Consider the following 24423-nt stretch of genomic DNA (forward strand, 5'->3'; position numbering starts at 1 on the left):
CACAAAACTTTACTATCTTCTGCTTCCCTGCTTCTGGAACATCAGGTAGTCCACAGACCCAACTAGGAACTTGGGAGTCATTCATCTCCCTCACTTGCCGTTTAAATTAGAAGGGAGTTTGGGAGAACAGCGCCCTCCCTCCCACCCATTAGGCTAAGTCAGTGAACTTTCTTCATTTTGAACATGTGGCTTTTTCTTCTTTCTTTGTTTTTCTTCAAAAAGGAGAGGAAACATCCTCATGCAGTGCTTTTTAAAAGAAGTGACTTGTCAAGTCAGAGACTGTAGCCGTAATCTGAAAGGCAGTAAATTTAGCGACCCTCACTTGCACTGACAGCCTGTCGAGCACTTGAAACATAAATAGCAGTGGAGACAAATCGCTGCTGTTTTCCTATTAAGCTTTGGCCCACTGGCCTCATAGCCTTCCAGGAGTGTGTGGGCCCAGCCTGGGAGAGTGACTGCTTTCAAAGCAGTCACGAACTCTCTCCTGCCCTTCTCCCCCCTCTGCCTCTGCATGCTCCTGACACTGCAGCTGAGACTCCCACTCTTACTGTGACCCATCTGCATCGCAGAAAGGCTAAAATTCCTGGGTCAGGGTCTGGGAGCACCAGTTATCAGAGACCTGCAACTCCAAATGAACATTAATGGAGTAATTCCTAGCTCATCCATTTTGGCCTAAAAGCAAGAAGCTTTTGGCTAGAACCCTTGCTATTTAAGTTGAGCCCTGAGCAACCAGACTTCCCACTTTTTGTAAAAGCAAAACATTCCAGGAATGAAGCTTTGGTTCATGCTTTTCTATTATTTTCTCTTCTTTCTTATTCCACCTTTCACCCCCCGCTTATCTCTTCATTACATAAGCAATGATATGAAGCAAGAACAGCAGTGTAGATTGGATGGACCTACTCATTCTACAGAGTTCCAAGAGTTAGAGCTGGAATTCTGGGATAAGCCTGAAGGAGTTATTACAATTTGAGGACAAATAAGGAAAGGCCAGAGAGCAGATGGGTTTGCCCAGTGCTTTGTTTTAACTGCTTTTCAAATGCTTCTGAGCAAACCGCAAAATTCTGATAGTTTTTCTGCAGTACAATTGCCCTGCTGAGTTTAACATATTCACTTACAAAATGCCAATTGATTTCTTTGACTCTTGAAAACAGCCAATGACCTGCTGCTCTCATCCCTCTTGATATTTAAGCCTCTGTCATGGCAGAATCCTTAATGATAGGTCAGGTAATTCCCTAGGGTTCTGAAGACAATGGCAAAAGATCTTACTGGTTGGTGCCTCTGTCCAGCAGATTCAATTCTATATCTTGCCCAGTTTCAGTAAATAGTCTGGAAAACAGTTGATGCCTATATGAATTTATATACTTCTATTTCATTCCCAAATGACTCTTCTAAGTATTTTAGCATTTTTTTTCCTTCCTGTATGTCAGTTTTACTTGTTTGTACCCCACATCCCTGGGGTAATAAAAATGAAATAGGACAGAGTGTGTTTGCTTTATGACATAATGCTACATCACACAAATGTTCTACAAGCCTTATTCTACCTTGAAATACTGCCAAAGCACAGAGTATACATTTAAATCACATTCAGTCCAAATTTCTATCCAATCCCATATTTCCAAGTGCCTCTTTACTTTACAGGATACCCTGATAAGATCTGAATATGGTATATAACCAAGAATGGAACCTATTATGTCATTCCCAATCAGCATTCCTTTCTAATTTTTCAAGTGGTACCAGTTTCATTCATATTCAGGAAGTGACTAACTTCCAGTTGGCTCATCTCTTTATGTCTGTGAAAAATCTGTGAACTATAGGAAACCCCCGGGGTTGCCAGTGCATGGCGCACATTCCCTTCTCTGTCCTCACAGCAGACTTTGAGACTCACTCCCACTGAGCCCATGGCGTGGCTCAGAATCCATCTAAACATTTTGCTCTAGGCAGCTACTGTCAAACAGGGTAGGTGATGATTTTTGAGCCTCTTCGAAGAACTTATCTACACTTTCACAACAAATCACAGAAAGAACATGAAATACATGTTAGGAATCAATAACAAGGATTGTCACCAAGAGCTCTTAGTGACAAATGATGATTCAACTTCAGTCAGATGCAATTTTTATGGAATCCCATGCTTATTTGCCATATTTCTTCCAGGAGTGAAAAAAGGAAGGGCCTGGCATGATGGTTCAATTGTCTAATCCACCACATCCAAGCACCAGGATTCCATATGTGCTTCAGTTTGTGTCCCCGCTGCTCATCTTCCCATCCAGCTCCCTGCTTGTAGCCTAGAAAGGCAGAGGAAGATGGCCCAAAGCCTCGGGACTCCTCACATGCATGGGAGACCAGGAGAAAGCTGCTGGCTTCAGATTGGCTCAGCTTTAGCTATTGTAGCCAAGCAAGCCATCAGATATAAAACCTTTCTGTCTCTCATTTTCTTCATAAATCTGCCTTTCAAATAAAAAAGAAATATATCTTTAAAAACAAGTATAAATATTTAAACATATATACATAATAAAAGGAAAAGTTGTGTAGTTGGAATAGAAGAGCAAATTATAAAACAATGTCATTGTATTTAATATCCAGTGGTTGCCAGAGACACACATGAAATGTCAATTTACCTGACACAGAAAATCCAGAATCATCCAAATATACCTCACAGCAGTGTGAGGCCCCTTTTATAGTAAGATCTTCATCCCTCTAATAGGCTGACAAAATCACCATACCCTCTGATCTGATTTGCCTACTCTGAACCTTTACACCGTGTTTCTCAACTTCCTGAAAATTCATCTCTCCCAGCAGTTCTTCCCTAAGAAAATTCCATTCTGTGCTCTTCCCCATTTCCTATACAAGTTGCTGACATTTTTGTGCACCATGGATTTAGGTGGCTGATGCAGGAGCTTCTAAAAATAAAAAGATGGAGGGTAAATTTTTAAATACCAACCTTTTTTTCTCTTCAATCGCTTTATTTGGTTCTCTCAGTAAGGAAGTTAAGTGAAGTGGACAAACCTCATAAAAGATGGAGGCTGTATTTTTACCTTCCTTATCCATCTCAGAGCTGCATTGCATTGGAAATATCCCAAGTGCCCTGTTTGCAACCTCTGACTGTATATTCAGAATAAAGAAGTAGGGCACATTCTGAAAACTAAGAATTCAGCTAACTGTAGAATATCAGGGCACTTTAGTGATAAAAACAATACTTAAGCAAAAACAGCTTCAAAAAGCCTACCAAGATGGTTCAAATCCGAGCCCTCCTCTAATAACATTATGCACTTGGATATGCTTGTCTCCTTTAAATCTGTGTCTGCATGTTTTCCACATCCATAAGCAAGCTTAACAGTATTATCACTGAAAAGAAATACAGCCATGCTACAATATTTCTGGAGCTTTGAGTAAGTTTCAACACTGTTGTCATACCCTGAGGTATAGTGATGGACAAAATCCGATAATCTCCATGAGAAAACTCAATGTAAGAGATTCTGACTTCAAGTATAGTATTCAGAAGGGTGGGAGAGTTGCCAAAATTGACATTAACTAGGCATTAATGGTTTAACATAAGCAAAATCTGTTAGGGTCCAGGAGACAATGATGTGTGAATGACAGCCTCTGGTTACATACTGAACAGTAGCTATGTCATCTAACCGATTACTTTTGTATGTAAAAATAGAAATGCAATTTGTAATGAATTGGATCTCCCTGGATACCATGAAAAAAATAACGCCATGACATTATTCTTTTTGGGCCTGTGATCCTTCAGAAAGCCAAAGCCAGTTGTGACTCTTTCCTGACTTTATGCTTGCCCTTGGTTTCTGGGTACTAACTGCATCTTTTGGGGCTAGAGAAAGTATGGGTCCATTGTACATAATCCTCACCCTGTTATATCTTACTGTACAAATAGAAAACATTTCTATAGCGGAGTAACCTATTCCTTCCCTTTCATGTAGCATAAATATCTTAATCTTCAGAGAGCACTCTCCTTTCATTTCTGTTCTTATGCTACCTGAATGTCACCTTGTCTACATCACTTCTCTGTTTTTATTTTTGCTTTTGTTTTACTTACTCACGTCATTGCAATCCTTGTCCCTCCATCCTTCCCCCTCTGATTATTGCTTCTGGTAGCTGTGTTCTCTCCACCCCAACCCCTTTCAATCGCAGATCACTGACCACTCTTCACATCTCCTTTTTGGTGATGCACAGAGGGAATGAGATGTGGTCTCACCCTCTGCACAGCAGCACTGTCAAATAGTAAAGGATCTCTCAGTGGAATGTGAAGCTTTAAAACAAAAACTTCAAAGGAGCTGGAGAGAGACCTGAATGGAAGTGTCAACAGAGGACATCCACGCTTTTCTAGACTTCTTGTGCTTTTGTTTTTCTTTTGTTTTGTTTTGTATTTCTCTTAGCATTTTCGTGTAGGTATGCAGAAAGGTAGGAAAGGGAGGTAAAACGAGGAATATGTGATTGTATCCTTAGGAAAAAAAGCACACATGAAACACACTGAAAGAACAGAAACTTGTTATAGCATTTGAAGTCGCCACAGGAAACTTCAAATGGCATCACTGATTTGTGATCCTTTTTCCTTTGATTTTTGTAGGTAGAAGTTCATGGCTTGCTTTGGCTCACGCTGCTTTCCACCCACAGTCCCTACAAACATACATATACATACCCACCCTGCAAGACGAATGCCAGTTTTGCTTCTCATGAAACAGGATGTGTACTTGTGTTTATAGCTAATGTGTTTACAATCACTTATATGTAAATACTGAAATTTATGTGTGAAAAGGTGATGTCAATCCTGTTTCAAACACCACTTGCCTGTGGCGAAAGACTGATCAATCGGGATTTTATACTCAGGAAGACTCAAAACAGTCGGTGGAGGGGGACATATTCACTCGCCTCTGAATACAGAAGAACCGTTGGAATTCTGCAACTTTAAAGTCATAAAGCAGTCACAGCAAATTTTCAAAACTGCTTGTTCTCTGTCTCAAAGCAAAAGACAGATACTCTACTGATAATTAGGGTCGTAGTCTTTGAAAATGACTGGGAAGTTTAAAGATACAGTCTCTCCCATTAGTAAGCAAACACTTGATTTAGTGAATTTGTACAATGATTCTTGAGAATAAATATCTATAAATGAGTTTGTGTGTGTATGCAGAGGGCAGGTGGATAGATGAGAGAGGTAGGTGTGGTGAGAGGGAAGAAGGGACTTGGGGGAGAGAGAGAAGAAACTGTGTTGTAGAGAGGCAAAACAATACCACATGTGCTGTGTAGGAAAGAGGAAGGAGGAAAAAGGGAAGCAGAAGATCCATAGAAATGTATTTAATTTTAAATAACTTCTTACTTACAAATGCCAAGTTGACCTTAAAATCTAAATAAATCAACATCGTGGATGTGAACGGTGAGTTTCCCCAAAGTACAGTTGCTCCGAGGGCGTGGTATGCAGAAGGCAGCACCTGCCATGCTTTAATTGGAGTTATTCCGGGCTGATTTGCCTCCACATTGGAGAGCACAGAGGAGATCACTTTCCTCTGTTAGCTCTAGGCCTTTCTTCCTGACTTAGGAAGAAATATTAAGGGACTAATAAGAACAACTTAAGCAAACAGTGACTAAGACAGAAATATGTTAATTATATGCAAGAGTTTGAAAGGTGCATACACGAAGGAGGACAAGGAGTTATTTAGCCCGGTAGCTGGATATTGCCAGGAGACACACAAGTACATTAAGCAAAGGGAGATTTAAACTAAACACGAGATCCCAGAATAAATATAACATTCAGCGATGTGAGCAAGCCTATGGAAATTGGTTGAGATGTTCAAAATACCAAAATATGATCATTTGCATTTCCAGTAAATATTTATACATGGGCAGGAAATAATAGATAAGAACAAGAGAAGGACGTAAGTTGTACCACAGGACTAGTCCATGGAAAACTTAAACAGCAGATCATGCATCAGTTTCTGGTGTTAGCATTATTTAAGAGCTTAATAGGAAATGGAAGCAGATCCCCTGGGTGGAGAAAAGCTGGTCAGAGTGAGCAGAAAGAAGTGGGGAAAAGGTGTCCCCTTGGGAACATACACATAGGAGAAGAGAAAGGAGCAGCCGAATCTGTATCATAGAGTTTTTGTGACTTAAGATTCAGAAAGTGCTGTTAAAACCAGAAGTGGCTCACTGATATGAAAGGATTGTTGAATGTAATACTAGTATCTGCTTGTGCTTCTTAGTTTAGTTAAACACTGCCCCACTCTAGTCAGGCTAATCTAATAAGATACAACAGAATTCTGGTAAACAGTAGATAAGTTTGGTTTTATTTGAAAGGCAGATTTACAGAGAGAAGGAGAGACAGAGAGAAGATCTTCCATCTTCTGTTCAGTCCCCAAATAACCACAACAAACCAGAGCTGAGCCAAGCTGAACCCAGGAGCTTCTCTTGGCTCTCCCGTGGACCAAAGGACTAGGGCCATCCTCCACTGCTTTGCTAGGTCATATGTAGGGGGTTCAATTGGAAGTGGAGCAGCCAGGATGTGAACCAGTGCCAATATAGGAAACTGGCATTGCAGACAGAGGATTAGCCTGTTGATACATCACACTGGCCTCTAACAGTAGAAATTCATTCCTGACAGTTCTGAAGGCTGGGAAGCCCAAAGTCAGTGCAAGGATAAAATCAGTGTCTGCCAAAAATGCACATCCAGATCCAAAGATTGCCATTGTTGCCCATATCGTTCATGGTGGAAGCAGCAAAGGAAATTTGTATAGTTCCTTTTATAAAGGCACTACCCTCATTGATGAGGGTGCCTTCCTTCAAATATTCCATCTATAGCAAACTAGATCATCACACATTTATTGAGTGATTAAACTCTTCCAAAAACAGTCTTAATTTGTGTTGATATATTATGAGTAAGGTATATTTTCTGAAGAGCCTCTAGTCTTGGATTTTAATTTTCTAGCAGCAGAAACCTCCCATTTCGTGTCCAGTTCTGGTGCATTAACAAGAGATTCTCAAGTGAAGAAATACAGTGATGCATTTTGGGCAACTTCACCTATGGGTGTGAGCTCGACCGATTAATAAGAAATGTCTACGAACTTCAGGCCCCAAATGTTAAACAAGGAAAAGCAGCAACAAGGAGAGTCTAAGGGGGTTGTGAGGTTTTTCACATCTGTCAGTGTATTTGGGTTGAAGGGCCGAAGTATGATTTGGCACTAAAATCTTTATGCATTATACTCCTATACTCTGTGAGACAGCTGTGAACAGCTGTTGGGTATGTGTGGACTCAGTAGGGGAATACTATAACAAGAGGAGAGATGGTCTCTGTCTCAAATGCGTATTACTGTCGGAAAAGCTGCCCTTGTATTCTTGGCTAGTAGCAGCAAAGTCATTCCTAGAGGTGTGAGTAGAAACCATGTCTGATGAGGATCTATTTTATTATCTGCTTATCTAGGAAAAACGAGAATGTAGTACTTAGATTGGCACATGAAACTCACAGGCTCCAACCCCCCCAAAATACAGCTTGATTCTTCTTCATTCCATTTACTGTTTATTCTCAGAGGAGCTGTCTTTACAAACTAGAAGAGTGTTAGCTGGTATTGCTAACAACCATCTCTTCTTTCCTGTAAGCAGTTTCTTGTAGAAATTTAAAATGCAGGTAGGGACCCAAGATAAACTGTTTGGAAAGCAATTCAAATGTTGTAAGCCATCTTTAAGTATTTGTTTTCTCTTTCTTCTACTGACCTCTCTGTACCTATCTGGGAAGAGATGTTATCAGTGTGGAGCAGGGCAAGGAAGAAATGCTAAGATATTCTCAATTAAGTTGATCTCCTTGATCATTAAACTGCACCATGATTCTCAGAATCAATGAGTCTCTCTTACTGCATCTTCCTCCCCTCTCTCAGAGGTCCTTCTAGTGGGGACCAGGACTCAAGGTGTGATGACCTTGCCGAGAAGAATCAGGTCACAGTGGATGCAGAGGTTAGATGAGCCAATGCACATTTTATTGAGTTCTACTGGGCAACTTATACCATACTTTTGGCAGAACAAGCAGGCAGATAAAAGTTGCTAGCCAATTAAACAATAGTATACAAGGTACTCTAAGAATAGGTCTCAAGGAATTTGGGAAACAATCACCAGGTATCAGGTAAGAAGATGAGTAAATGTGAATTACAGGAACCAATAGTTGTAAACAAACAGATCTAACTAGAAAAGGAATCTAACAGAACTTCGTTTATACTCAGATATGTTCAGGCCACAATCACTAAATGAAGAGGACTATGATAGAATGCCTCACACCTCTCTAGGCACGCTGTGCCAGTAAGGTGTCAGCAATCTCAGCAGGAAGTCTGGCGTCCGCAAAATCCTGTCTGCCAAGAATGTTTGAGATTTGTGGTCCTCAGACATTTGGTGTTCTGGTTTTGGGGGGGGGGGGGCGGGAATTGCTCAACAGTCCTCTGAACTCCAGTTTTTGGTTTGGTTTGGTTTGGTTTGGTTTGGTTTGGTTTGGTTTGGTTTGGTTTGGTTTGGTTTTAGTTAATACTAGCCTGCTTGGAGCAACTGTCAAAATCACTCTTAGTTGTCTTGGTGTTTGTGTTTAACTATAAAAATTTTGGCAACAAGTAGACATGACTCTTAAGCCATTAGAAGGAAGTGTATGCCAAAGATTACTTTTCCCTGCTTCAATCCAAGTTCAGTCCAGTAAATCCAATCAAGTGGCCTATAACCCCTTGCAAAATTTCAGTTTTCTTCCCTCCTACATTATGTATTTCATGTTTCTTCTGCAATATATAAAATTGGATTTGACTGCTTGTTTGAATTTGGGGAAGTGAATAATGGCAAAAGGATTTTAAAAAAAAGGTTACTTTTTATAGATAATACCCAGCTAAAGCTATAGATTGATTCTAAACTAATCTCAGTAGATGCATATGTTAGATAATATGGAGAATTTCAGAACAAAATAGCTTTATTCCTACTGATTATTGTTGGGATTGCAAAATTTCCTTCAAATTGATGATACAGACAATTAAGTAAAGACTTGAAGCTTTGGGTACTCCTGAGAGTTGAATCATAGGATGTCATCAGAGGCTTTGTGTTCCACTGGGAGCCTCGTTAACATGCTTAGCTGACATATTTAGAAAGTGAATTCATCTCCATGCTGCCTGGCTTCTATGTCGATTTGGCCATCAGGGAATTTACAGAAAAGGAAAACAGCTTTTGGCATTTAGGCAGAGCTGTTAATTGGTACCATTTGGTGTACAATGACCGGGAGCAAGATTCGATGGGGCAGAATTGTGGTCTTGGGCACCTTCCCCAGCTGTTGTACCCATTCACAAGTAGCAGCAGATTTTGGGACAGTTCAATTTAGTCAGACTTCAAACCTACTGACTTCCTGGTCCAACCCTGGCTAATCTCTTCCTCGGTCAAATTCTTCCCTCTTTAGACCTGCCTCTCCTCCTATTCCAGTCTATTTTTTTCTTTCTTATTTCTCTTGGTCTCCCTCGGAAGAAGTTTGCTGTACTTCTCATTGATCTGGCTCATGCCCTGAATTCCTCAGCAGTGACAGAGCTTGATAGAGAAAAGAGGAAACCCCTGGGCAAAACAAGGTTTATCACATGTTGCTTGTGGACAGCATTCCACATAATCTGGACAAGAAGGGTGGTGTCCAAGAAGCCATTTCTCTAATAACCATTTTGGTGGGAAGCTATTTGCAGCATGGTGTACCTGATAATGGCCATCTAACACCCACAGGCCAAGTGTGCATTTCACGACTGTAGGGAAGTTTCTCCAGAAGATGAGCAAACACTGCAGCTTCTTGCCCCCAATTCATACAACTTTGGAGTGAGACATATACTCCCACAGAAATCCTTGAAGAACTGAGCCAAGATTGTTTTGTATGTGACATATGTGGGTATCCCAGTTTTGTTTGGTGTCTTTTTCTTCCAAGGCCCACTTTTCTCTCTTTCTTACCAGTTATTCCTGAAAGCACTTCTCATGCAATCACATTCACAGGACTTCCCGTCTTGGGATCCTTTTCCACAGAATCTGGATTCAGACAAAGCACATTGTCAAATTATTGAAAAGCCAGGTGGATTTACTGCTTTTACAAGGAAAAATGAGGCAACCTACTGCATATTTTAGACTTTAAAAAAGCATTCATATAAAACTTTTTTTTTCAGGAAGAGAATTTGAAGGAGAAGAAGAATATCTGGAGATCCTTGGCATCACCAGGGAGCAGTCAGGCAAATACGAGTGCAAAGCTGCCAATGAAGTCTCCTCGGCAGATGTAAAACAAGTCAAGGTCACGGTGAACTGTGAGTATGGCAGGAGCTCACAGGGACTGTGTGCCCTGGGCATGTCTATACCTCCAACAAATGCTAACGGTTCCATTGGGAAAATGGTGTTGCATTTCAAACAGATGCTCTGATGGTCAGGGATACACATTTATACGTTGGACAGGACTCAGGCCTTACTCAAGCATTTCTAAATATAACCCACAATACACTTAACAATAGCTTTCTCTCTTTTTGCTCAGAACACAGAATAAAGAAAACATGATCAGGCAACAGTTACATTTCTGAAAATCATAATTCTAGTCTTTGTGTAAATGAGGGTCATAAACTTTGGAAAGAGCAATGATTTAAATATGCTTCACCTAGAATTTCCCTATTAGTGCATTATTTCTCACAATGAAACATTGAAAGATTTTATTTTATCCTTTACTATTTAACTACTTTGGGAACAAATTCAAGCCAATTTGGTTAGATAACATGTGTCCCCACTGCCTATCAGGGATGCTTGATAATTAATTTGGTTATCTATTTGTCCCAAAGTCTGGGCATTAGAAACGAAGATTTCACTGAGATGCATAGGTAAGTGGGCATACTTTGAACTTTTTAGATGAAAAGATCCTTAGATGTAGTTCAAAAGGGGGGGGATCCATAAGATGTGTGTCACCCAGCAAAAGGAATAAAGAGAATTTGTTTATCCTATTCAGTTAGGAGTGACTTTCTACATAACTCAAGTCTCCACAACACATAATTATGGCTTGTGACAGCAATAAAGGGATGCCTTGATAGTTCTTCCAATCTGTGCCTTTCATGTGAGCACATACGCACACATTTAAGCTACATCAAATGCATGCATGCACACAGATGTGTATGTACAGACATGTATGCACACAGATGTGTATGCACATGAATTTCAGTCTGTTTGGAAGTATGCTTTGGTTGTGATGAATTGCTTTCCATATTGTAACCTCCATGCAGTTACCCAGGTGCAAGGAGCTTGACAGAAAGTCTGTCTATTCTCAACAAGTTACATATCATTGACTCGGTTTCCAAGTTGGAGAACACTGAAGTCAAGGAAGGAAAGTTGCCTATCCAACACACCATAAAAAGCAAATATAGAAAAGGGATTTGATGTTAGGCCCATTTGACCCTAAAACCCACATTCTCAGGAGGAAAAGGAGTTTTTAGTTTTTCACAACCACTATGTATAGCACTGAATTAAGACATTTTCATTTTATATTTAATTCTCAGAGTTCACCTGTATCATGAGTTGTGCTTCAGGAATTTGAAAACTGAAGCAACTTAGTTAGGATGATCCAGTCTGTAGTGGATCTTAGTGTTTTGAAACAGTTAGCAGAATCTTTCCACACCACAGCTTGGAGAGTGCTGTAGCTCTGATTCTGCCATGGACATTTATGGATTCATTTCCAAGAAGCAGGCGACAGCATTTGATGAGCTCTGTAGTGCTTTCATCCTTAGCTGTCTCCAAAATTTTTAGTAATAGAATTTTGAAATGCCACTATTACTATTCTTTTTCTAGTGCTGGGTGTGTTTCAAAGACCCATTAATGATTTCAATGTTATAAAATGCTCTAGGACTTTTTCCACATGAAAGGCAATTTCTCTGGGTGTTTGTATAAGTTTATAATTAGGTTAGTGAGCCTCTTTTATGTATATGTAACCATGCCCTTGCCTTCTACTCCTTCTCTGACTTTTAGAGTCAAGATTTCATTTTCTCTTAATTGACCTTCATCTTAATTAGATTTCTGAAAGTCCAATCATGGAGTAAATAGAAAATATTTATGCTTCCATTGTAGGAAACATCAAAGTGGTCTGGATTGCAGATGGTTCCCAAGATCAAAGCTAGCTGTCTGGGCCCTATTATTATTAGCGCAATTAGTCTGACATTGCCCCTTTTTCACTGTCCCCAAAGTGTAATTCAGAACAGAAGAAAATACTGATAATTTTCAAGAAAAGACTTTTATGAAAATGTGAGCTTTTCCTAGTGATAAGGGAACCACAGAAGAATATGGTCAGAACCTCAAGATGCCGAAAAGATTCCTTACAAGAAATTATAAGAAAAACTATAAGGGGTTTAATTAAACACCCAGTATGACTTAATCAGCAGGCTCTAGCACTTTTCTGACCTTACAGAAACTGCTCAGTAAATGTTTACTAAATGAGTAGATGAAAAAACTCAAGGGTAAACTCTGTCCTCTTAACATTTCTCCAAATTTCATAAGTGATACTGGTCACAAATCAGGAAAGTATTATTTTTACTTAAAATCACCTTTTTTTAAATCAAAATATCATAAGCTGTGAAAATGTCACATTACAAATAGCCATCACACTAACTGTCCCAAACAATTCTTCCCACTCAACAACATGTGTAGCAAGACGTTTGAGTCACCAAGATTGAATTACAGAATCGGTTGAGCCTATTAAAGACCCTGCATACAGAGAAACATGCATTAATAGCCTTGGTGCCTCCTCCAAGTCGGCCTGCTCTGAAAACGTCTCATGATGTACATGGATTCCTCTTCCTTTACAAAACACAGACTTTAGAATCAAGTCAGGATATCTGAATGGCTAAGATAACTACTGGCTGAATATCGTAATGAACAAATCCTGAGTACCACTGTGGCAGCTTTTTTTCCCAACAACACTTCATTGATTTATTTTCTCAGCTGCCAACAGATGTTTATTGCAGGGCACTGAGAGACTGAGTATAAATGAGATCTACAACAGTTTCTCTTGTCAAGCTCACAACCTGGATTCCATAGCCTTTCCTTTTCACTTCTCTTGATAACCCTTCTCCATACGAGGTCAGTGGCATTGCACATATATTCAGGAAAATGTGAAATCTATTTTCTAAATGGAGGGAGGCCCTTGAGTTTACAGAAAGCTAAATTGTCAGCTGGAAATCTCCTCATTTAAATATGCTTAGTACACAGAACTTCTGGCTTCCTGTATTTCACCCATAACAGAGCTGCTAATTTCTTCTAGCTTTAAGGACATCATATCCTTTCTTTTCAAGTTCCAGGTGTTCTCACAGTATCGCAGTACAGCAGAACTGTTTGCTTGTGAGTCTGCCTCACTTTAGTGCCTACTATCCTTGGAGTAACATTTAGCACAGAATAATTCTCCAGTTAATACATACCATTAGCTTTATTTAGGTCCTCTTTTTTTTCTGGTTTCTTCTGATCCCCTGGAGAAATTTTTCTCAACAGCAGCTTCCAGTCCTGAAACTTGGTTCCTTCCCACCTGTTATCTAATGTTCCCAGCTAAAAAGTTTTCTTTTCAAAAAGTTCACTTGATCCTGCTTTTCACCAGCTACTTTCTTCGAGATCAACTCTTGCTCCACTCTGGTGCCTAGATCTAACCAATTCAACCAACACAATTCTTGGGACACATGGGATGGTGGCATTTCACAACCGGCATGTCACAATGTGATAGCCATTTCCCTAGAGGAAGGAAAAATTGCCACAAAACAGATAGCTGGGAATGGGCACACCTGGTGTCTCTAGATAACATATTGTAACTAGACTTTTCCACAATTTGTTTGAAAAATAGCGAATGAGAGAATATTGAGAAAATATCTGTTCAACATGCAAGCAGACAATATTCTAAGCTGTCCTTGCTGTTCCTTTCCAGTGACCATACTGGCCTTAAGTTTATTCTGGTAACTTGGAAAGGTATGAGTAAAGATATTCTCTAATGTCTATGAGTGTACTATGAGAACTTCCGAGCAGGTAGTCAGTGAAAATCCAGGATTCCATTACTTTCTACTGTAATTTTGCAATAATTATCTGGGTGCCTTCAGAGTACCAAAGGTATCTTAATTATTCCATGTGCATTTGATGTAATCATCATGATGGTATTGACAAAACAGTGGGAAGGTATAGGAGTCTGATCGGCCCTGCCAAGGAGGGATGTTTATCATAGGTGTCCATTAGTATATTTGTTTAGTATTGTTTTTGTTAAAACATGCCTTTACTTATTTTGATTCCTGAATTCTCCATAGATGATGCCTTTTTTTTTTTTATTCCTGTTCTCTGTGTCTGCTGTCTCATTAAACCATCACATAACAAGCTTGGTAGACAGTTGATATAATTTCCATGTAGAGAAGGTAAAAGCAAAGCCACAAAAATCACTTGTGAAAAAAAAAAAATTCCCTTCTGAGTGGCAGGCTTGTTATTCTAATATAGGCCTTATTTCAAAGACCCCTCCACCTTCCATGAAACCATGTAAAGATGAGCCCAACAAGATGAAAAAAAATCACTTTGGATGTTAAACTGCTCTCCTATGTATGATTTGGTTGATATTCACCTCAAACCTGTCACATAGGCAGGGAGCTGTCACCATCTATAGTCATAGGTGAGAGGCAGTCATATCTGTGCTAACAAGCTAAACTGAACAGGTGAAAATTGGGCCCATACCTTCTGACTCCCAATATGGATTTATAAACTATGCCATTGCATGCTATGCCACTATTTGTATTCAAAGAGAAGAATAGTATTTGGTTTTCAGGTTACCCATATTTTACTGTAAATGATATCTTTCCTTATTAATATATAAAATTGAAAACATTTGTGCAAATAGAAGTGGCTGAGCAGAGTTCAGAGCATGGGTGTCAGAACATGACAGGCCTGATCCAAAGCTGTATCCTGTCCAGTACCAGTAATAGGACTGTAGACAGGGAACAACCCTCGGTAGGCCTGTCTTCTCAATCCTAAAACAGGCTAATAGCACTCCCCTCCTAGAGCCATTGTTCAGAAGAAAAGGATATCTAAACCACAGTAAAGTACTCTCACAAAGTAAATAATACCTAATAAATTCCTTCTTTAGTTCAGTTTATTGTATACTGTTATTCTCAATATTAGGAAGATGAAATCAAAGCTAATTTATTTTCTAGGCCATTGTCATTGTTATCCTATTCATTTTCACTGAAAGAGGCTTATTTGTGATATGAGAAAAAGAATGGCCTTTTTAAAATATTTTCAGAACCCAAAATTTCAAAATAATAAAGATTGGAAATATCCTCAGACAATTGTAAGCTATTCCAAAGTCCTGTACAACAGTGGACCTCTCTGTGCAATATTGTTATGAAGCATGATTTTTATTGTAACTGTACTTTGACCAAGAACATCTATTAATTACCCTAGACAGGCCACAGGATAATTTATAATAATCTTTCTTAGCCTCTCTTATGCAGAATTCATTTGTGATAAATGAAGTGCAATTGAATTAAATTTTCATTTCCAAAAGACACAAAAGAACATGCCTGAACTATGGTTTCATTTGAGAAGTATAAGGGACAATAATCTCAGTACTCATGATCTTACCTTGGCACAAGAGAATTGTTTAACTTTTAAATAAATAAGCAGGTGGTTGGCCATTTTTAATTGGTCAGTATCCCCCTGACCTGAGATTTATGTGCTCTGAAGTATCCAACCCTAGTCTATTGTTTAGCCATCCAGAGCTTATTTAGAATTGAAAAATAAGTGAAAGGACTAGTTTGGAATGCACACATGCTTCTGTTGTCAGAGATTCCGGATAGAGGCAGCAGCTTAGTGTGGGACATCACACACCCTTGACCAGGGACTGCAGCAGGCCTTCCCTTTAGCAGCAGCGAAGACAGGGGCCATATTAGACCTCTGGAAGGAGAAACAAAGTACTTCCACTAGAAGCCCAGAGACAATAGGGCAAAGAAGAAAACCATGAGCCAAACAAGCCCGATATTCTCTTCCCAGATTTGTTTATTTAGGGAAATCATTCCTTCTCATATTCCTTTTGTAGGTGTACAAAATAAGCACATACAAAGGAGTTTCTAGAGTAAGTAAAAGCTCTCCAGAACCCTTCAACTTGGCCCTGTGTTCCTGGTATCCAGGTAGAGTAACCTGAAGGCCACCACTATGCCAATGTTATGTTGAGGCACGTAGCTGTATGTCAAAGGTGACGGTAGAATAAACCCCTGGTTTAGGACTGCTTTAGCAAAGCAATGTTCATCGTTAGGGATTCATCTCCTAAAATCTGTCAATCCAGATGCTCACTAACACTAGATAAAACTCATTTTACAGATTGCAAAATTGAGTAAACCAACAGAAGCACAAAAAGAACGACCCATCTACCTAGCACCAAGGACCACTCTGCCATAGACTGTGAATTCAGTGGTAGCATAAGAACCTAACATTTGGAAGGGAAGTGAGGATGAGAAACTAGATTTCACCGAGTGTTTTCCTGTAGATCCTGTAGATTCCTCCTATGTATTTTGTCTCAATGGCATTGTTTAGATGTCTAAGCCAAAAAAAACCTGGCTGTTATTTTTGTTGACATTCCTTCTTTACCCCTCTCTTTATATTTAATCCATTGCTTATCTGGTGAGGTCTAAAGCCTCATATAGTTTATCTCAACTCTGTCCTTTTTTCCTCCATCCTGTTAATCACAAAGCTTAAGCAGACCCCAGTGAACCCTTATCTGTAGTTTCAACACTTACTGATGAAAGAAATTGAACCAGTGTAACTCTGGGAAAGATGCTGGACTTTCTAATGAGGAAGAGAGCTGGAATTTTAAGCTCAGCTCCATCACACTTTAAATCCAAGTTCATGAACTCTGTTCTATGCTTCATACATCTACAACACTAATGCCAACACCAGTATCACCGATTATTATTCTTTGAACTAATGCGCACTCCTGGCCTGCACAACCCATTACCAGATTTAAAGATGGAACTCTTGTGATCATTTAAAACTAGCTCCCTCTCTGGAAAGAAACATCAGTGTTGGAGGAAGCACCCCTCCTTGTGGATGCTCTTCCAGACTATAGGTGTAGTTAACAGTAAAGTCAGTCCTAGTGGCTCAAAACTCACATGATCAGAGTCCTCAGGAGGCAAACACTTATTTTTTTGAGTATGAAGAAAAATTACTCAGAAATGAGAATGACAGAACAGGTGCTAAAGAGTCAGAGATTAAATGAATTGTTTATATCAAAGTTTACTTTTCTAATTGCTCTAAATTAGCTTTTTTCCTCTACAAAGTCTAAACAGATTGTTTGGGTCTTATTTTTCCTTTGTGTACACAGCCAAATTGCCATTTTCTTCTGACCTTCAGGTAGAAAAGTTCTGTCCCCCTTCAAGGCTCATAACCTGCACAAACATGGCACCAGCAAGCCCATGAGCACACTTTTCTGGCGATGGGGACATGTAGGCACTTTCTCGACCTTATAGGGTGACTGAGAAGAATCATAGGAAATAAGAGTGTCAGTTGTGGTTCTGAGCTCTTTTCAAGGCCATTTTAAAAATTGCATTCTAGGCAGAAAGACTCAACTCACAATCCTCAGAGTAGAAGACTAGGAATTCTTCTATGCACTAGGATGGAATTCATACTTTACTATCTCCACACCTCGCCCATACCCAAAAAATGTAATTTACCAAGCTGATGCTGATGACGGGACACACTGGAGTACAGGAGCAAAGTTATTTTGAATAAGAAGTTAGCATTATTTCTTAATTCTTAATTCTCAATATGAGGCTGAGCTTAGATCAGGAAAATCCAGCCTTCTATTCCTTTTCATCAGATTCCTCAATGCCATGTGAAATACTATAAAAACATTGAAATCACCTTGAAGGAAAAGAAAAAGATCAAATTATAAAGTTAGTCTCAAGTCTTTTTGTGTCATTAATTTGTAATAATAATATATGATACTATAATAATTGATGATTTATTGGCATAATTGATGGGTCCTACAACCATTTCCATAAAGCCCTGATAAATGTCTCATTTAAGTGAACTAAATAATTCTTATTGTGATTTAGTCATCTCTTATTTCTCTTGTGATAAGTCCTGCTTAGCATACCATACAATTCACATGAAGAAAGCTTTCAAATAATTCTTTTCCTGCCTCTTTGCACTCTGATCGTCCTTAACTCTTTCCCGATGGAAACTGAATGTTCTCTGACTCACACCCACTCATGTGCCTGTCCTCCCTACAGATCCTCCCACTATCACGGAGTCCAAGAGCAATGAAGCCACCACAGGGCGACAAGCTTCACTCAAATGTGAAGCCTCAGCAGTGCCTGCACCTGACTTTGAGTGGTACCGGGATGACACCAGGTATGTACCAAGCCTACTGTATCCCTACTACTGCGCTAGGTAGTCCTAGAGACCCCATGGCAAAGTCAAGTTCACTTGTAATTATACAGATCTGGGGTAGCTGAATCTTCCTTTTACCATCTCTTGGCAAGTGTGTTGAAACCTGTTGGTCTGAAACCCAAAAACCCCTGAGTGAAATATAAACATGAAAGCTGGTTCTTTAACAGGCAGTGCCCAACTGCATGTCCTTCTTGCATGAAGTGAAGCCCCGGTGGACTCACCCAATCCTGAGTCTTCGCCATTGATAGATATCAGTCCTGATCATAGGGATGGCACAATAAAAATGAAGAACTGAGCAAACAATTCTATTCCCTTTCACTTCTTTCTTTTGATGTAGGGATAGGGAAGGAATTACTAGGGTATGCCTTCATCTTTGTTCCTTTTTCCGCATCTGCTTGTGTACTCATAGGATAAATAGCGCCAATGGCCTTGAGATCAAGAGCACGGAGGGCCAATCCTCGCTGACGGTGACCAATGTTACTGAGGAACACTACGGCAACTATACCTGCGTGGCTGCCAATAAGCTGGGAGTCACCAACGCCAGCCTAGTGCTTTTCAGTAAGTATGCCAAGGCAGAGTCCTACTCGGGAGAATTAAGTTCTCACAAGGTAACCTGAAGGTCATTTCTTTATCCGTGAAAGGTAGACCTACAAAGATGCTAACTGAAACACACAGGGCTCTCAGTTCACAAATGGAGTGACTTCTCTCACTGTTCTGTTTTACTTTCACGTCCTGCTTTGTGTTTTGTTTTCTTTCTTTCCTAGCTGAGTACACTGTAGGAATATTCAGATAACATGAATGTCTTTGGTGTGGGTCACTCTGAGAAGCAAAGTTGACCTGAAAGACTGGTAGTGGGTGGCAATTAGAAAATGTCAATGATGAGAAAGATATGGAAGAAAATCCAGTGAAAATGGTTTAGGTACCAGATGGGAGATGTTGAATAATAGTGTCTTTTTATCAGCCCAGGAGGAAAGAGAGAACATATTAATTAAAATATAAAGTCTAAAGGTGATTTAAAATGTGGCTACAGAAAGGTTTCCATATGATGACAGGAAGCATTGCTTTTCTGATAAGAATTGGAATTTTATGAAAGGAAAGCATTTCTCAAAACCAGAGAAGATCCTAAAAGTAGGCTGAAGAGCTGTTTCTGTTGCTGATATTACTAGGATGCTTACCTTAGAGCCTTGCATGTTAGCATGATAGAGCCAAGTTTCTGATTCCCTTAACTTCTTGGGAGGTGACTTTGAGTTTAGGAACAACTGATACAAACGAATGGTGAATAGGATTGTGGGAAGGTAATCACATCTGGACAAGGAACACCATTACTAAAGAGGTTAAAGAAGCAAAAAATCAGCACAGTGGACCAGGAAGTTCTGTTGGACTAAAGGAATAAGTCTAAATAATGTACTATTGTTTTATTTTGTACTGTTATTTTAGACTAACAAACCAAGTGGAAAGTTCTTTTCTGCATTGAAATTCCATGACCAGGATGGATATCTTCATCTCACTTGATTCATTTAGATCAGCTTTCAAGGAAATTTTTAGAAAAAAAATCAACCAAAGTGAGAGATGTCTTGGATTTAAATGATCTAAGCATACTTCAGGTCTATCTGCACTATTACAAAAAAAATCCTCACACATTACCTTAAATTTCAACTTCAGTTTCTCAATTCATTGTCCTTGGTGGGTAAAGTTTAATAGACTATAGCTATAAAAATGCTGCCGATGTGACTGTAATGTTCAAATCGCTGGTTACATGTTTCCAGTAACCAAATATAAGATGTTTCTTTTTTGCTTCAGCTAGAAACATCCATATCTCTAAACAACTTAAGAAAATAGTTTATAAATATGGTTGGTTAGTGCTCCTTCCTGACATTGGGTATTCCTCAGTCGGGTGGAAAACCTGTAAAATCTGTAAAAGCTGTAAAAAAAAGACTGTAAAATCCAGACAAACGCACAGTGTCCTAGTTAAGGCACACAAGGTATGCCTCTCAAAGTTTAATAAGGATTGGATTAAAGAAAGTGAGCAATTGTAGGAGGACATTGTGACCCTGGAAGGTCAGTGAGCACAGGTTTGCAGTCCATTGGACAGTATTTGCATGACAACAACCAAATGACTACCTTTGGTATAAACAGCATGTAAATGAGAACACCTGGTGGAATATACAAAACAAAAGGAATTCCAATCGAGAGGGAAACAGTACGGACTCTCAGTGTATGAAGTCTGATGCCCCTAATAAACTTCGGCTGTGACCATCAGTCAGGGTCCACGCGTGTTATTATCGGCTCCGTGCACCAAGTCCATCGCTGCGGGACAGTGACAAGCAATTACATATTTTTTAAAGATTTATTTTCTTTATTGGAAAGTCAGATTTACAGAGAGAAGGTAAAACAGAAAAATCTTCCATCTGCTGATTCACTCCCCAAGCAGCCACAATAGCTGGAGCTGAGCCAATCCAAAGCAAGGAGACAGGAGCGTCTTCTGGGTCCCCCACACAGGTGCAGGGTCCCAAGGGCTTGGGCCATCCTTGACTGTTTTCCCAGGTCACCAGCAGGCAGCTGCAAGGGAAGTGGAGTAGCCTAGACATGAACAGGCACCCATATGGGATCTCCGAGCATGCACGGCAAGGACCTCAGCCAATTGGCCACTGTGCTTGGCCTGCAATTACATATTCATATGAAAGTGAATTTCGTTCCTCTCCTGCCAAAACAAGGAGTATGCCCATGATATATTTCAAATTATATATGGTATTGCCTACAGAGAGAGAGGAAGGGGTAAGAATGTAAAAAGATCAAATTATTGGGGCGGAGAGAAGTGTGGGCTGGAGGAAAGATCACGGGCTCACTGCTGGCTGGAAGGAAGGAAAGCTCAAGTTCTCTCCCACCATTGCCTTTTCCCAAACATCCATCCAAAGATCTAAGTTACAGAAATGCCAGGAAGGTTACAGGATTTGTAAACTAAAAATCAGAGGATTGGGAAAATAGATCATGCTCATGAGCACCTTTGATGATTTGGTAGCTGTGAATTAGATGAGAGCTAGCAACACCAGTGCTAGGCACAGTGACAATGGCTTGGGATATCTCCCGGTAGAACAGCAAACAGCTCACAACAGCACACAGACAGTAGCAGTGCGAGTTGGTAGCATTCAGAGGCGACACACGCAACGCATTTAGTTAGGGATTGATTATGGCACTTCTTACTGATGAATGGACAGAGAGACCATTGGGTTCTGAAATGGAAAAGCTATTTAAATAGTTCCAAATGTTAATCTGTCACCTCCTGGAACCAAAGCCCACATATGTACATTTTGAACAGGATACCCCGCTCGTTTTCTAACAATAGCGCTACTCCTATGGCAGCACCAACTCTACTACCACCAGTGAGGAATAGTCGGTGCATTGTTGAAGCCTGTTGGGCTGTAGGATTGTGTTTTTGACACAAGGAAAAAGTGAGTGAGAGAAATATGGAGGGAAGTGAGAAGGAGAGGAGCAGTGGGGGGAAAAAAGGAAAAGGAAAGTACGGGTATGTGTATGAGCAAATGGCCCATTGCTTAGATCCAAAGTCAAGGAGATTCATGGAAGGAAGGAAGATACTGTGCAAGCAAAGGTCATGGTACTTTTCCTCAGGACACTGTCAGGAGGGCAGAAAGGTGCTCACAGCTTATTCTTTGCAGCCGTGGACCTGATGGAAGCACTGTGTGGGCAGCAGGACACTCTGCTGCCCAAGCCTGTTCGGAGCAGACACGGCAGCTGGCAAGCTGCTGTAACGCAGAGGTAGCAGGTTGAGGCCCAGAGCCTGAGCCCCTGAAGGGTTTGTGATTATTCACCATTGCTGGTCGGTCAGCACATTCCAATCACATCCATTGAAGGGAGGTGCTGACTTTTTACACAGTGTCAATTTATGGTCACTTAGCCTCTGCAACATGCATATACATCTCCACTCTATTTAATACTGATCTCCAAAGGGTTCAATCTCATTGAATGGGTGTGCAAGGAAACGCTGTATTCCTAGTCCAAGACTTCCTCTGTGTGAAGCACTGTCTCTGTGACAAACACTAAGCAGCTTTATCTTTGCTCATTCCTGTTATGGAATTGGATCACACCATTCAGAAAAAAAAATACAGAGTCAGATTAATGTCTGTCTTAACATTTGGCCTAAAGTGGTATCACTTGGATTAACACACTTAGTATATGACAGACTGCAGCCTGTGTGGAGAACAAGACAAAGGAGAAAGCAATGCATCCAGCAGACAATGCTTCACATAGAGGAAGTACTGGGCCTCTGATGATGCCAAGGGAGGTAGCATTGTCTACACATGCAGTGAAACAGATTCTGTGTTTCCACACGAATGACCAGGATGCACCCACAAAAGTGATAGGTCCATTATGTTTCAACACATATATAGAGTTAGTTTAATGCAGTGGGTAGAAAGGAAGAATAAGGATGACGATCTAAGTGTCATCACTTCTTACCAACTGAGTGCTTGTAGTATTGTCTGTACCGTGCTAAATATTTCCTATATGTGATCTCAGTCATAATGAAATCCTGCTAGCTACTCATTTTTCTCCATTATTTGAGAGGTTGAGTAATTAGCACAACTAAGTAAGGCAGAATTTGAACTTGAAATACTGCGTTCCCAGCGTCTCTAGACCAATATATTACCTAAGTGTGCACGTAGGCAAAAGTATTAGAACCTGTGTTTTGTAGTTGAGAGGTGAAGTAGTATCTTAATTGTTCCATCCTTCCTCTTTCCTACCTTACCTCTGCTGACTGCTCTGCTTCCGTTTTTATTTCCCTTGCCTTCTAAAAGCTCTGCTCTGCCACCCCAACCTCATTTCCAGTAATTAGATAACTTCGTGTTAGAAAACCTAGTGCTAGTGATTCTTTATAATAAAAGCTTCCTCCTCTATTTCAAACAGAATTTTAAGTTACCATCTCAGGGCCTTGATATTTAATCACACACCATTTGATTATGCTGGCTGAAATTTGCCAAACTCTTTTAACCAGCCACTTGTACGTGCTGCATAGCAAAATGGTTACACCTGAGATTTGAACGCCAGCCATGCGTGAGTTGCAGCGCTCACCAAGCACTAGAGTAAAGCTTAGCATTCCATTCTTTAGACTTCCAACCAGCTGTTGTGCTATGTTGAATATCAGCAGGCCAAGGAAACACAAAAGGCACGAAGCTTCTGGCCTTCTCTTCATTTTAAAGATCCAAAGTTGGAAATCTTTTTTAAGTGGTGCTTACTTTATCCTCTTATGGGATCCCATAAATCCTGGTATTAACTACAAAACAGCAGCAGAATAATGGTGAAAGAATAAGAGAAAAAAGCTGGGAGTGGAAACATCTAAGGAAAGATAAGTCAATAGGATAGAATTAAGGGAAAAAGAATGACTAATGGGGCATGATAGGTCTAAAATGATGATAATAGGGTGGACTTAAGACGATAATAACAACTGGGAAGCTATTGAAAAGGGGCGGGTGGGTAGATGGTTCAGCACTACAAATGGTCTTCTGGAAATGAGGGCAGAGTGCACTTGACCAGCTGTGAACAGTGTGATGAGAAAATATTAAGCTGAGTCATTTAAACAGACTGAATAATAATGGTAGTAATAAAAATAAAATACAGCACAAGGAGTATAATATGGGACGGTGGTCTCCAGCTGCTACATAAATGCTGAGGGCTGTTTAGCTATTTATTTTCAAAGTTGGAAACTTAATACCAAATATTCAGTGAATGTTTAAACCATTTTTCTACTTGACACTTGTGTAACTGAGATACAGTTGTTCACTGAGCTATTATTGACTTGCTCCAGCTTAATACACTTAGAAAACTTTCACTTTTAGCCTCAACTTTCAGTCAGACTAGACAAAATCTCACTCTGCAAGGAGACCGAGTTTGTTCAATATACAGGTGTGTCAACTTCAATCATAGCAAAGTCCAGGTAAAATCTTTTTTTTTCCCCCTAAGCTTGCCATGTAAGATTGCAGGCAGATCACATTTGTACAT

The 24423-nt window shown here is 40.0% G+C and overlaps 1 protein-coding gene across 1 annotated transcript in view; it reads left to right on the forward strand.

Moving 5' to 3' along the window:
* Positions 1-9587: 9587 nt before the first annotated feature.
* Positions 9588-24423, forward strand: part of LOC121156923 (limbic system-associated membrane protein-like) — a 40514-nt gene continuing 25678 nt past the window's right edge. Inside the window, exons 1-4 of the mRNA XM_040980906.1 lie at positions 9588-9723; positions 10152-10286; positions 18252-18372; positions 18821-18969. Of these exons, the coding sequence (XP_040836840.1) occupies positions 9588-9723; positions 10152-10286; positions 18252-18372; positions 18821-18969 (541 nt within the window). The remainder of the gene's footprint in view (positions 9724-10151; positions 10287-18251; positions 18373-18820; positions 18970-24423) is intronic.

This window comes from Ochotona curzoniae, unplaced genomic scaffold (genome assembly GCF_017591425.1).
Source record: "Ochotona curzoniae isolate NIBS_2020 unplaced genomic scaffold, NIBS_Ocur_1.0 contig_3498, whole genome shotgun sequence".
Lineage (NCBI taxonomy): Eukaryota > Metazoa > Chordata > Mammalia > Lagomorpha > Ochotonidae > Ochotona > Ochotona curzoniae.